Source organism: Gambusia affinis, linkage group LG11 (genome assembly GCF_019740435.1).
Source record: "Gambusia affinis linkage group LG11, SWU_Gaff_1.0, whole genome shotgun sequence".
Lineage (NCBI taxonomy): Eukaryota > Metazoa > Chordata > Actinopteri > Cyprinodontiformes > Poeciliidae > Gambusia > Gambusia affinis.
In genome coordinates this window covers 13785727-13798476 of record NC_057878.1, presented here as the reverse complement: position 1 = coordinate 13798476, position 12750 = coordinate 13785727, and the positions used below count along the sequence as shown (strand labels likewise).

The 12750-nt window shown below is 39.0% G+C and overlaps 1 protein-coding gene across 1 annotated transcript; it reads right to left on the bottom strand.

The window, feature by feature from the left end:
* Positions 1–4235: 4235 nt before the first annotated feature.
* Positions 4236–12736, bottom strand: fancb (FA complementation group B). The gene is made up of 9 exons (XM_044132374.1): positions 12650–12736; positions 11214–12187; positions 10787–10942; positions 10610–10699; positions 9832–9960; positions 6851–7023; positions 5935–6356; positions 5613–5853; positions 4236–4719 (listed from the first exon to the last, which is right to left on the bottom strand). The coding sequence occupies exons 2-9, from the start codon at positions 12120–12122 to the stop codon at positions 4311–4313; spliced, it is 2529 nt and encodes an 842-aa protein (XP_043988309.1). The 5' UTR covers positions 12123–12187; positions 12650–12736; the 3' UTR covers positions 4236–4310.
* Positions 12737–12750: the final 14 nt, after the last annotated feature.

Below are 12750 nucleotides of genomic sequence, written 5' to 3'. Positions count from 1 at the left end.
AACAAGCTAAAGGATGACTCCTCTGACCATGTCACTCTTGTACATCTGTGTAGACAGGTGATGATGAGTCTGCTCAGATAAACACTCAAATATGCACTCACCTTTGTAATTAGAGGCGGCTGCACAGCAAATCAAGGTAATTTCCTACTCAACATAGCTGTCAATGTGCAATTATTTCCAACAGCCTGATCACTTCATGGACTGACCTTCGCAGCTATCTCAAGAAGAGCAGCTTTCCTGTTTTTTTTTTTTTTTTTTTTATTGCATGCTGCTCTGATGCATGAACACACAGAGCATTGAGCAATGGTGACCAAAGTTCTGCTTTCTGGTATAAATTCCACAACCCTAAATACATTTGTCACCTTATTCACTTCTCCAATGGATTCCACGACCCAGCGATTGTGAGTGAAGTTTCTGTCATCTGTTCCCGAATAATAGGTGCATCAAAACCAAACAGCTCTCAGGACTCTCCAAGGTTAAGACCTAGAAGCTCACTGAAGGACAGCAGGCTTTTCTTCTCATATTACTCCTAAATAAAGGGTGGTGGATCTAATTACCTTCAGAAGAAGCCTATTTCCACCTATGTGATGCTTAATCTCAATATAAATGAAACTGTTCTGTGACTAGAAAACCTCAGATATTTATTAGAGAACATTGGAGTTCTCCAATAAAATCCAAGGAAGCAGCCAAGAGGTCCACAGCTCAGAAAGTGCAATTAACCCTGTGAAGCAAGGTGGGAGCAGTAACATACTGTGGACTTTCCTTTACACAGCAGACAGGGAAGCAATTACTGATTGATGGGAAGATGTATGGAGCAAAGGGTACAGCAGGACAATAACACTAAACACACTCCCTGAACACAACATTCTCCCTGTGAAGCAAGGTACTGGCAGCATTACGGTTTACTTTAACTTTTTCAGCTGCTATTTTAATTATCTAGACACAAGACTTAAAAATGAGTAACTAACTGTTTGCATGTCACTTGAAACAATCGTCACTCTTGCAGTCTCACTCTACACACCAACTTTTCAATGCCAGTTAAAGGCCTTTTAAATGCAAGGCTTAATTTAACAGCCTAACCAATTTAGAGGAGAAAGAAATTGTTTGCACCTCCCCATTTTACCTCCGTTTAACGTGAATCCTATTTATCCTCATTCATAAGGTTTATTAAGAGTGCTTTTTGAGGTGTCGGAGAAGCTAGAAATGACGGTTGCTATGGTAGCTGCACATTTGCTGATAAGACTGGTGGGAGAGGAATACTGGAAATTAATGTCATTAAGAGCACTTTGTGTATGGCTTTGCCAGAACTAGCTCTGATGACTTGTACAGTATAGCAAACATTGGAAAAAGTGGAAAACTGTTCACTAGACTTCTGATTTTTGGCTTTGTTTAAGCTCCATCGACTCTAACTGAAATATCAGACCAGCAGCTTCTGGTAACCAGAAAATGGCTGCCTGGCATATAAAAATAGCATTATCCATCTATTATGTACTGGTTGTAATGATACAAAAAAAAAAAAAAAAAAAAAAAAAACATCTTTATAATTTTGCATTCAACATGAAGATAACTAAATCCAAATCTCTAGAAAAGATGAAACAATGTTGAAAGTATAGAAGCACTGTGTTTCCAACAACGGTCAGATTTCTGTCTCATGGGAGCTCTGTGAGACAGAGCTCATTCATTCATTCATTGCTGAATGAATGAAATTATGTCGCAGTTTTTAGGCCACCAAATCTCCATTGCTGTTTAATGCCTTTATGTAAATGCACCAGTTTTTAATTTTTGTCACTCTTTTCCATTAGCTCTGAACAATGATTTGCCTTCTTTCAGCAAGTTTATGGTGTACATCTAAAACTATACATTTGGATTGGAACAAATTCTGTGTGTCACTGTAAACACTCAATTCACATGGTTAAAAGTAGTGGTGGCAACATCATGCTGTGGTGATGAGTTTCTTAAGCAGAGACAGGAAAACAGGTCAGAGTTGGCAGGAAGACGGATGGAGCAAAATGCTAAATATAACCAATACTTTAAAGCAAAGTTGGGCTTCAGGAACCAGATAAATAATAAAAAATAAAAAATAAATATATATCATTAACATCAACTACTGCAGAATTGTTCTTGAAATGAGGCAATAATATGCCCAACTCTAACCAGGTTACGTCTCTGGTCAGAAGTGATCCGTTTCTTCAAGCAGAGGTCATTCAGAGGGCTATTTGTTACATGTAAGATACTGGCTGCTTGCAACAACTCCCATGAGTCGCACAAAACAATCAAAGACTCTGGCAGGTGGGAGGTTTCAGCAGGTGAAAACCCTGCAGCATCCTCTTACCATTCAGACTGAATACACGTTAACAGACGATAAACAGAAAACAAAGCAAATATTTCATTTGGATGGCAGTCAAGACATAAAGGGAGCAGATTCAGATAAAGATTTCTTCTCCATGTGAGGTCCATTTCCCTCAGGCTATTTCTTGGTTTTGTTCACTGCTAAATTTCAACTCAATCTTTTGTTGTGTGATGTGACAGAGGTGACTATTACACCAAAAAGAGCTGCGAGTGTGTTATTCATACGTGGGATAAAAGAAGCAAAAGAAGGGATCCACAAAGAGACGATGTGGACCAACATATCATGGATGAGCTCTATATCAAGTCTATAAAATATAAACTCATAAAATCTGGATGCAGGTACAGAACTTTCTTTAAAGCAGCGCATGTGACTTTTTCAACCCTTATTCTTCTTTTTGAAAAAGTACTATCGAAACCAAAAATTGCAGTTTGAATGTTGTTAGGCAGCTAAACCATTTTTAGTTTTTAATGTGAATTAATGACATTATTTTTGGGTTTTCCGTCAGTAAATACAAACCTGAGTAATCAATGAGTTGAACAAATTTTGAAGTGGTTATGTGGGAAAAAAAAAAAAAAAAATCAAAGATATGATGTCAGAGCACTTTATAAAAAAAAAAAAAAACATTTTCACAGATTCAAAAAATTTTTTAAAAACTATTTGTATTTTTTTCTTACTTATTTCTTTTTCCCCATACTAATCCATATCTGAAAAATAACAGCAATAAAATATGTATCTTTAAAAAAACAAAAAGACAATGGAAATGATATTAAAGCAAACACAAACTGTAAAAGAAAAAAGAAAAAAAAGACAAGAAAATGTTTGTCCTTTAAAGCCAAACTGGCACTGACCTTATGTATCTAATTCGTGTATTGAGTTGAATATCACTGCGGTGAGGATGGTCTGCACCACATCAAAAGAAAAACAGGTTTTTTTTATCAAATCAGTGAAGAGTGAAATACTTTGACCATGGGGTAAAGTACCACTAAAAGCTTTTGGGCAAATACAACCAGCCAGAAAATGTATAAAGATTTTCCCTGCCACGACCTACTGTCCCTAACTTTAGTCTTTATTCCCTGCAGAATAACACACAGCGGAGGCAGCAGCTACGGATATTAAAGAAGCCTTTTTAACGCAGAGGGTCTAAAGGGATGTGCAACGAATAAGAAGCGAACGAAATCATGGCAGTATTCGATTAGGGCTGTGAGTCCCACGAGGTGATCCGACAGACCTGGACTGAACACTCGGCCAAAGAGAATGACAGATGACAACCTAAAGAGCCTGAGTAAACTAATTTCACAATTTAGTGGGAGATTTTTTTATTTACATGTCTGTTTTGGTGGCTCTGGATGCCTTAATGTGTGTGTGAAACATATGCTTTGTGAAAGGAGGAAAAGGAGAATTTTCCTTGTTGCAAAAAACTGACTTAATTTAAAAGGCACAACAGTTCATCTCCAATTGACTCACAAGAGCAGTCGAGGCAAGAGGAAGGGACTCCAAACAGGAAATGAATGAGGAACCACGTAGAAAATAATTAGAGAAGTACAGTAAAAATATAGATTTGCGATAATATGTAGGCCTATAGTTCAGCCTAAAATAATTTACATTCCTTCCACATGCAAGTTGAAATTAATGTTGCATTTTTACCAACGCGTTTGGTTTTTTTCCCCGACTGGATTGACATTAACATTTTGGAGTGGTTCAGCCAGGATCCCAACTTAAGAATCAGTGGAGAGAGCAGAAGATTAGGGTGATGGGACGGAGGCTTTCCAACCTTAAAGACTCGGAGCTTATCACATAAGTCAAGTAGTCAAGATATCAGTGAAGATGCACAGTAGCTCTGAAGCACCATCTCTTTTTTTAATGAATAGTCCAAGCACAAAAAAAATCTGTTAAATCTGTGTTTATTAGAGTTGGGGTTTTTGAAGTGGACAAAAGAGAAACAACAGGGCAGAAACCGTCTCTATGATTGATACAGCTGACGCAGAGCGGCCAAATCTGATTCCATCTTGATTTGTGAAATACTTTGGATCATCTCACGATACTTCCCGGCATCCACCACGGGGTTCAGCCTCAACCGGCTCTTCTCTACGTTCTGCTGCCACGCCTCCCTACCATACCTAATGAGATCCTCAGCAGAACCAGAGTCAGGGATTTCACCATGTCCAGCACGCCCCTTGTTTCTCTCTTCTTCATCTTTGACACACAGAAGTGAGGATAAGCCCTCTCTGAGTGACAGCACCTCTTTCTCTAGAGCAGAAGCTAATTTTTGAGTCATGCTCTGACTTCTTGGACGCTTGACAGGTTGGATGTAGCAGGAATCAGGGAGGTACGACAGCATGGAGTCCAAGAACTGGATCATTTGTAATTGGCTGCAAAAGAGGAATAGAAACAGATTTTGCATGTTACAACAACGTACACACTGCAATGAATTAAAAAAAAAAAAAAAAAAAAAGTGATACGGCCTTTTTATCATTTTCCATCGTGTGTCAGCTGATTCCCAGAGACCTACCTTTCTAGTATTCATTAGTGGGATTTGTAATTTTAAGAGCACTGCTTGCAGGAGTGCCAACAATCTCTTTGATATTCGAGAGAACACCACACATACGAACGCCTTAGCCAACTTCAAAGGCTTGTCAACTTGGAATGTGTTTATGGAAATTCAGCAGAACTACCTTTCTGTATCCATCCATTAAAACGGCATAATTTAATACTCACAATAGAGATACTGCAGCCGACAACTGAACAAGACATCTCTATTCTGGATAATTTATAGCTTTAAGTCATATTAGCGGCATTTGGTATTTTATACCAAGAAATATTCTGAAAATGGTCAATCTGGAAAGATGAAAAAAGGTCAACTTTATAGGACGTAAAGGGCAACTATATTAAAGTATGTGAGGACACAAGATATTGCACTAATCCTCAGTGCAACTTTTCTTAATGGTGACAGTTTTCTGATTTTATTACATAAGGTTCTCATTTAACTTTTTTATGGTCTAACATGCTTCACTGGATATAAAGTGATAGACAAAAACAAAGTGGCTCAGAAGTAGCAAATAAAGAGAATATAATGATTCCAGCTGGTCAAAGTTTAGTATAAAATGGACGAAGTTAAACACAGGGCAATCCTGGGACAAAAGGTGTAAGAAGACCTGAAAATGGGGCAAAGGTTAACATTCCAGCAGGACAATGCTACAGTGTGTGGAAGTCTGAGGGACGAATTTGGCTTTCTTGATTGCATCAATCAGTGAAAATGGTTTACCTGCTGTGGATGGATAAGTCCCCTTGGAAAGGGTTTATCGGATGCCAGCGCAGCAGCATTGGAGCTGAAGATCCTGGAGAATCTAAAAGTAGATACTCAGGACTCACGTCTATCTTTTTAAAACCCTCTCTCCTCTTGATCCAGCCATCTATGTCACCCAAGCTATAATCTGGAGAGTCTACGCTCAAAACCCAATTATCCAGAACTGTCAACAGACTCAGAAGGTCTTCTCTAACCTCATCTAAAAATAAAAAAAGAGAAAATGATGAGCAATAAATGTTTTATGATTAAAACGTTGAGTTTGCGAGTTATTGGAGTTTACCTGTTTTTATTTGAGGGTTTTGCAGAAGCGGCTTCTGGCAAAGATCATGAATGTCTAATGAAACTTCCCCACAATGGAGTACAGCTGTTGTTGGGCTGCTCCCAGGGAAAACAGCCTCCGCTTTCTCCACGTAATGAAGCATGGCACGGCACTTGACACAGCCAGAGGTCAGCAGCGGTGCCAGTTTGGTCACTGCAGTCACAGCCAGTCTGCATGCACTGAAATCATCGCTGGCGATGTGCTGCCTGCATCTTTTGGCTGCGGGCTCAGAGAACGTAAAGCCAGACGATGGGGAGGAGAGTGTTGGTGTCGAGGGGCCGGGCGCAGACAGCCAGAACACTTGGCTCCGGGTCTGGATTACTGCAGGCGTCGAGTTCTGGCCCGGCTCTGTCAGGAGGGATAAGCTCACACCGCTCGCTGGTCTGGAACAAAAATAACACCATCATGAACAATCAGATATCACACAGATAGCCCACGATCAAACTGGAAATTAAACACAAAGTTAGAGTCGGTGTGTGTGTGCGTGTGTTTGTGAATGTAGCGCAGATGGTGGACTGATTAAACACCAACAAGCTTGTGAGGTTGCATCAGCTGCAAAGACCAGCGATAAAAACAAAACCGCAGGAGCGCGGGAGGCAGCCGCGTCAAGGGGAGCTTTTCTTCACATCTTCTCAAAGTAACGTAAGAACATGTGGATGAAGGTATCAGAGAGTTTCTTGTTTCCACGCATGATGATGACAGTCGCCCTGCCAACTTTAATCTGACAGGATGCTGGGAAAAACAGTCAACCCAGAAAACGCTATGCAACTACAGGTTAGAGGAAATTATAATCTAGTGGTGCTTTTATGCTCTTCCAGCTACAGACAATTCTACGCTATCTACAACATCATGAAAAAAAAATAAAAATCATATTTACATGCCACTGTCAGCGGTTAGTATCAGTCCAACAACCAGCTGCTCCTCAGTGATACGATGCCACAGCTTGTCAATTTTAGGTCTGGAAGACAAAGCTGGCGATTCATGCAACTTGTCATCCAGAGTCTCATCATTGGACTCTTCATCACTGTCCCACAGGGCAACAAGGCCTTCCTAGACAGAGAGGACAGAGACCGTAAACAAGAATGACACATGGGTGACACAACTACCAGCAATTCATGTCAAACATTTCAGTTAGCTTTTTAGGCACAATCACACAATCGTTTCTCAACCCTATTTGAAATTAAAGAGTACTGCTGCAAAACCGCAACAATGTAATACTACAATATGTTTTAATCAGTTAATTTTGACTTTTTTTTTTATTTTATTTTTACTAATTGTGTTTTATGTTGATGAGTATCTATTGGGAAATGCTAATTGGTTAACACCTTTGAATATGCTGGTGTAACAGTACATAACCTGGAAAAACACACTGAGCTGACCTGCAAAGTTTAAGAACTTCATGCTACTTTCAGCATCAGTCAAACATGTCATGTATCTGCTGTTTTGCTCTCCTGCTTCAGCAACAACAACAAAAAAAAAAAAACTCTGACATAATCACCTGTTAGAAATTTTGGTTCTTTTCCTGATACAAATCGGAATATTGTTTGTGTAAAAGTTTCTAACATCTGACCCAAACTGCCAGCCTCAGATAGAAGGAAATTGGTTAGGTGAATCAGCAACAATACAGGAACCTGTAGCTGCTGGTATGCAACTTTTTACTGTAAAGGGAGTTTAACGTCAACATGGCTAGAAAGAAAGTTTGAAAACTTGGAACTTCAGTTTAAATTTTTCAAACTTGAAACTGAATGTACAAACAACCTGAATGTCTTCAGGAGAAATGTTTTATGGTCAGACGAGACAATGATTGAGAAAAACATTGTCCACATTGAGAACAATGACAAGAAATAAGTTGGAAGTAGTCAAGGTGCTTTGCAGAGGGGCAGTTTGTTATTTGGTGCATTTTAATAAAGGAGAACTACCCTGAAATGATTCATCTTGACTTCAAATATAAATAGCCATGCGACTGAAACCTGGACACAGCTAGATGCTCCACCAGTACAATGATTCCAAACACACATTAAACAGGTTTTAGAATGGTCAAAGCAGAATATTGCTAAGATGCTGCAAAGGTCCTTATCTAAACCCTCTTAAACAATTCTAGATAATCCTTTAAACCCTGGAAAAGCCGTAAACTAAGTGAGCTATGCAATTTTTAATACAAGAAGATAGGTCAAATATGTAGCCTGATAAGTACCTTTACTTCTACTTCTAATTCAATCCAGGAGTGTCACACTCCAATTCTTGAGGGCTGGCATCCTGTAGCTTTTAAATGTTTCCCAAGTCCAACACACCTGAATCAAAGGACTACATTACCTTCTCCTGTACTAAGGTTATACAGAGCCATGCTAATTACCAAATTATGTGTTTCAGGCTGGTTGACAAAGAGACACACCTAAAAGTTGAAGGGACTAGCCCTCGAGGACTAGAGATTGACAATTGTGCACAGACGAAGGTGGGTAACGATATTCTTACTATAGTTAGGTCTTCTGGAATAGGGGTCTGAAGAGAATATCGGAGCAATCTGCAATATGTTCAACTCTAGATGATCTCCAGATCATCCAGAGTTAACGGTCAAGTTTACCACCGCCGGCTTCTACTCCCTTTAACAGCTGCCCAGAATAGGACTTCAAAATATCCAAACTATCCCTTTAATTCAGTCAGTTGATCTAATTGCACTGAAACATTCTTGCTGAAGGGACCAAAACCGTTTGCCAGCTCTTTGTTTCAGTAACACCGTTTTCTTTTACTCATTGAATAGAGCGGACAAGTGACAGAAAGTACTTGTTCAGACAAGTTTTGATTCAACTTCAACTACCTGCAACCCCGAGCAGAACAAATATTTGGTAGGGTAAATTGCTTAGAAAACTTGTAAAATAAAAATAAAAATTATATAATAATGGACATTTTAAAAAAATGAATTAATTCTATTCCATACCTGCAAAAATATCTAAAAAAAAAAAGAAAAAAGAAAAAGTTTAAGAATATCTTACGTCTTTGTCAGCTCATAACATGAACATGATATGAATTACACCTATGGGTGGGAATGGGAGACTGGTTGTTCAAGAACTACTCTCCCTTCAAGGCTTTGCACTCCAAGAAGAAATACCAGTCTCATAGGATTGGGAAGCTGTCCAAAGAAAAAAAAAAAAAAAAAAAAACAACAATGTGCAGGATTTAAAAAGATATTTTTCTCACCACTCCTGTCCAGGAACTGACACTGTCCTCATAACTCTACAACATTGCACCACATACATAAAACATCCTCCTTCAACTAAAAGCAGATTTAGTCTTGAAACTGGGCCTGAATGTGGATAGGACAAAAGTTTGGAATTAAGACAACTACTTCAAACAATATTTATTTTTTGTGTAACACAGACATCTTCCTTTCTTAAATAGCATGTTTCTTGTCATTCCCATTTTGAAGAGGGCCTCAAAGACACAGCCCTTCGTCCTGCATAATTGATACACATTTACACCTCGAGAAACAAATGAAATCCTGGATTTCAAATTAAAATTTCTGTTCAACTCAGCAGTTTCAAGCATTTATGACATGATTCACCTAGTTGCATTTAGTCTTTAGGGATTAATAAGGGTGTTAATAAGTTACTGTGACTATAATGTCATTTTCATGCACATTTATTTCCACAATGCTGTGGAAATTAAATATCGTTACAAAAAGCTACTTATTTTGGTCAGTTGTCATTCTGAAAGCATTTTACAGAGTGCATTATTCCTAAGTGACATCATGCATAGCATAACATGAATATACAAGTACATAGCCTACTACATAGGCTTGCTAATTAACGAGCCTATGTAGTCAGCCAGTTTTTAAAAGTTAAACAAGTGTGTGAATAGTACCTGCTCAGGCTGGCTGGGAACAGTCTCCCTTCCTGAAAGCACGTCAGTGAGGACTTGGATTGATTGCTGTACAACTCTGTCCTTCACTCTCACTTCTCTTTCAAGCTCTTGAAGGACGATCAATCCACTCTAAATTACAAATAATATTTGACTGAGAGAAATCCTTACAGACAGCATACATAATGAACCACTGAATGAATGATCAGAGGTCAATGTCAAGATATTCCAACCTCACAGACATACAATAACATGAGTATGACGTACAATATTTAGTACACAGAATCTAGAAATGGCTTTTAAATTAATAAAAAAAAAGAAATGCATATACAGAGTCTACCCGTTGAACTTTTCACATATTATTATGTTACAACACCCCATGTCAGAGTATTTCCATTGGGATTTTATGTGATAACCCAGCATTAGGAAGTACATAATAGTGAAGTGGAAGCAACATGGCAAATGGCTTTCAACATGTCATACATAAAAATAAAGTAAACAATTAAATAAATAAATATATTAAGGTTTTTGGAATCCCCCTCCCCATTGACACAACTAAGTAAAATCTGTTTATTTTTACATGTGATGGACCAACGACAAAACACAGAAAAGTTCAAGGAGTATCAACACGATTGCCAGGCAGTGCATACAAAGCAATTTCCTGTGAATTATGCATCTAACATGCAAACGCTTGAGTGGTGCAATTATATTGTCAGGCTGTTAACACAAATACTAGTTTTTTGGGTGTTCTTCTATAACGTGTTTACAGTTACAGTCTCACCTGTAATCGGGATTCCAAAGCCTGAAGAGTGAGGAGTGAGGTTTCCTGAGGAGGTGGACTTGCCTTTGGTGCTTCAGAGCCTTGACCACACTAAAACATGTATTTTTTATTAGACATTGTATCATCCATAACTGGGAACTTTATTAATATAGCTTAAAGTAACCACAGAAGCCTTACAGAGTAAGAAATACCACAAAGGTCAGTGATAAGAAATTTTTCCAGTGGCCCGCTGAATATTTCTTTATTTCTAAAAATCAGCAGAATCTGTTCTGTTCCACATCCAAGGAAATCATCCACATGTGCAGAGCCGACATCTGACCAACAGGAGGCTATCTGGAAAAGATATGTTCTTATTTAATAATGGATTTCTAGAGATTAACAGATCAAAATGGGTTGAATACATAACATGCAGGCCAAACTTTTCAGATTTTTATTTGTAAGATAATTTGAAAACAAATTTCCACTTTACAGTTAACTAATATTTTCTGTTGATCACACAACATTCCAGTAAAATAGCTTAACATTTTTTTTTAAAGAAAATCTGAAAAATCTAAAGGGATGTGAGTCCTTTAATGAAACAACGTAGACTCCAGTTTATACATACCTGAAATGTTTCCTTCCATACAGCACAAACATGGCCCTGCTTAAAGGATACAACAAACAGACATCCGTTTCTTCCTGTGTCAACCATCTGAATGTCTTCAGCCTGCCCAAAGGGAACCTCGCATGTGTCTTTTACAGTCCCGTTTTCAAAAAGCACAAGTTGCTGATTTGAAGTTGCAGCAATGACAGCACATCTCAGCACGTCACCTACTCTGTCAGCAGTGAGAACCCGCATGCACTGTGTGATGCAAATGTAGGGATGTGGTAAAATCAGAGAGCCATCAAACGCGTGTCCACCCTCAAACAAATAGCCAAGTGTCGGGGAATGATTAGCTAAAAGTGGTTCTGAAAGTCCAAGAGCAAAAAGCTGCCCTTTCTGGATGGGAAGTTCTCCAAAATGACATTTTGACATTTGAATGGGGATTTTTCGCACGCCTTCTGCCAGAGGGGATGTATAAGACACACTGTTGTCATGGCTCCACAGCACCGTGGGACCCTGAAGGATGCACACCTTACCCTTCATTTGGTAGGGGAGCTTGAACTCAATGCAGGGCTCCAGCCGGTGTGAGCTTCTCAGTGCCAGTAGGCTGTACTTAAAGCTGCTTCCCTTCTCACTCTTCTTTGTTACCAAAACGAACGCAGTTTTAACCCTTTTTTGAACATCTACTGCGCATTTACACGTCACAATGTCCACATGGGCTGATAGTTTCTTACTGATTGCAGTTGCTCCCTCTGTTGCATTCAGGAACGCGTTGCCTTCACGTTCAAAGTAGAAACTGCGGTACGTCAGGCCGCTTCTTTCGCTTACATTCACGGCTGGATCACGCTTGCAGGTGAATAGGATTATCTTGCCACCGTGTGAGAGGCCGTGGACATTTCGATTCGAATCATCCGATGACAACTTCTCCATTATGTGAGGATTCCTGTCGGGTTCGCTCCCTTCAAGTTGGAGCGGTTACTTTCGTGGCAAAGCAGCTGAAAATAAAGCAATAACCATTTCCTGAATATATCTGTGTAAAGAGAACGGAGACACGAACTTAACTTTCACACCGCTGTTAGAAGTACAGTGGCCTATAATATCAGTCAAAATAGCGCGCCATACTCAGATCAAAGTTAGCTTCCGACTTGTCGTTAGAGTTAGGAGTTTGGAAGGTGTTTTTTAAGCCACTTTTATTGTCATTTGTAGGTGAGAGATTTTAGAAATTATGGATGCTAAAATATTTTTGTGGATAAAAATTGTTTAAAATTAACTTGTCAAATCAGCAGATTTGTAATTGCCCTTTGCCCAATTAACATTCGGAAGCTGACTTCAGCGTAACCCCGGTCGGTGGTACTAAACTTCCTGTCAATTCAAGTGCATTGTGGGTAAGCTTCTATAAACACACGATAAAACAGAATTTGCGACTATATGATTGAATGTATAGCTATGCTTCATACTTTATAGGAATTTTTTGTAATGTCAGCGTGAAGACAATTTTCCATTCTAACTCTCTTTTCCGCACGCATAAAAAAAACAGCCCTCGGAGGCGTGGCCACGA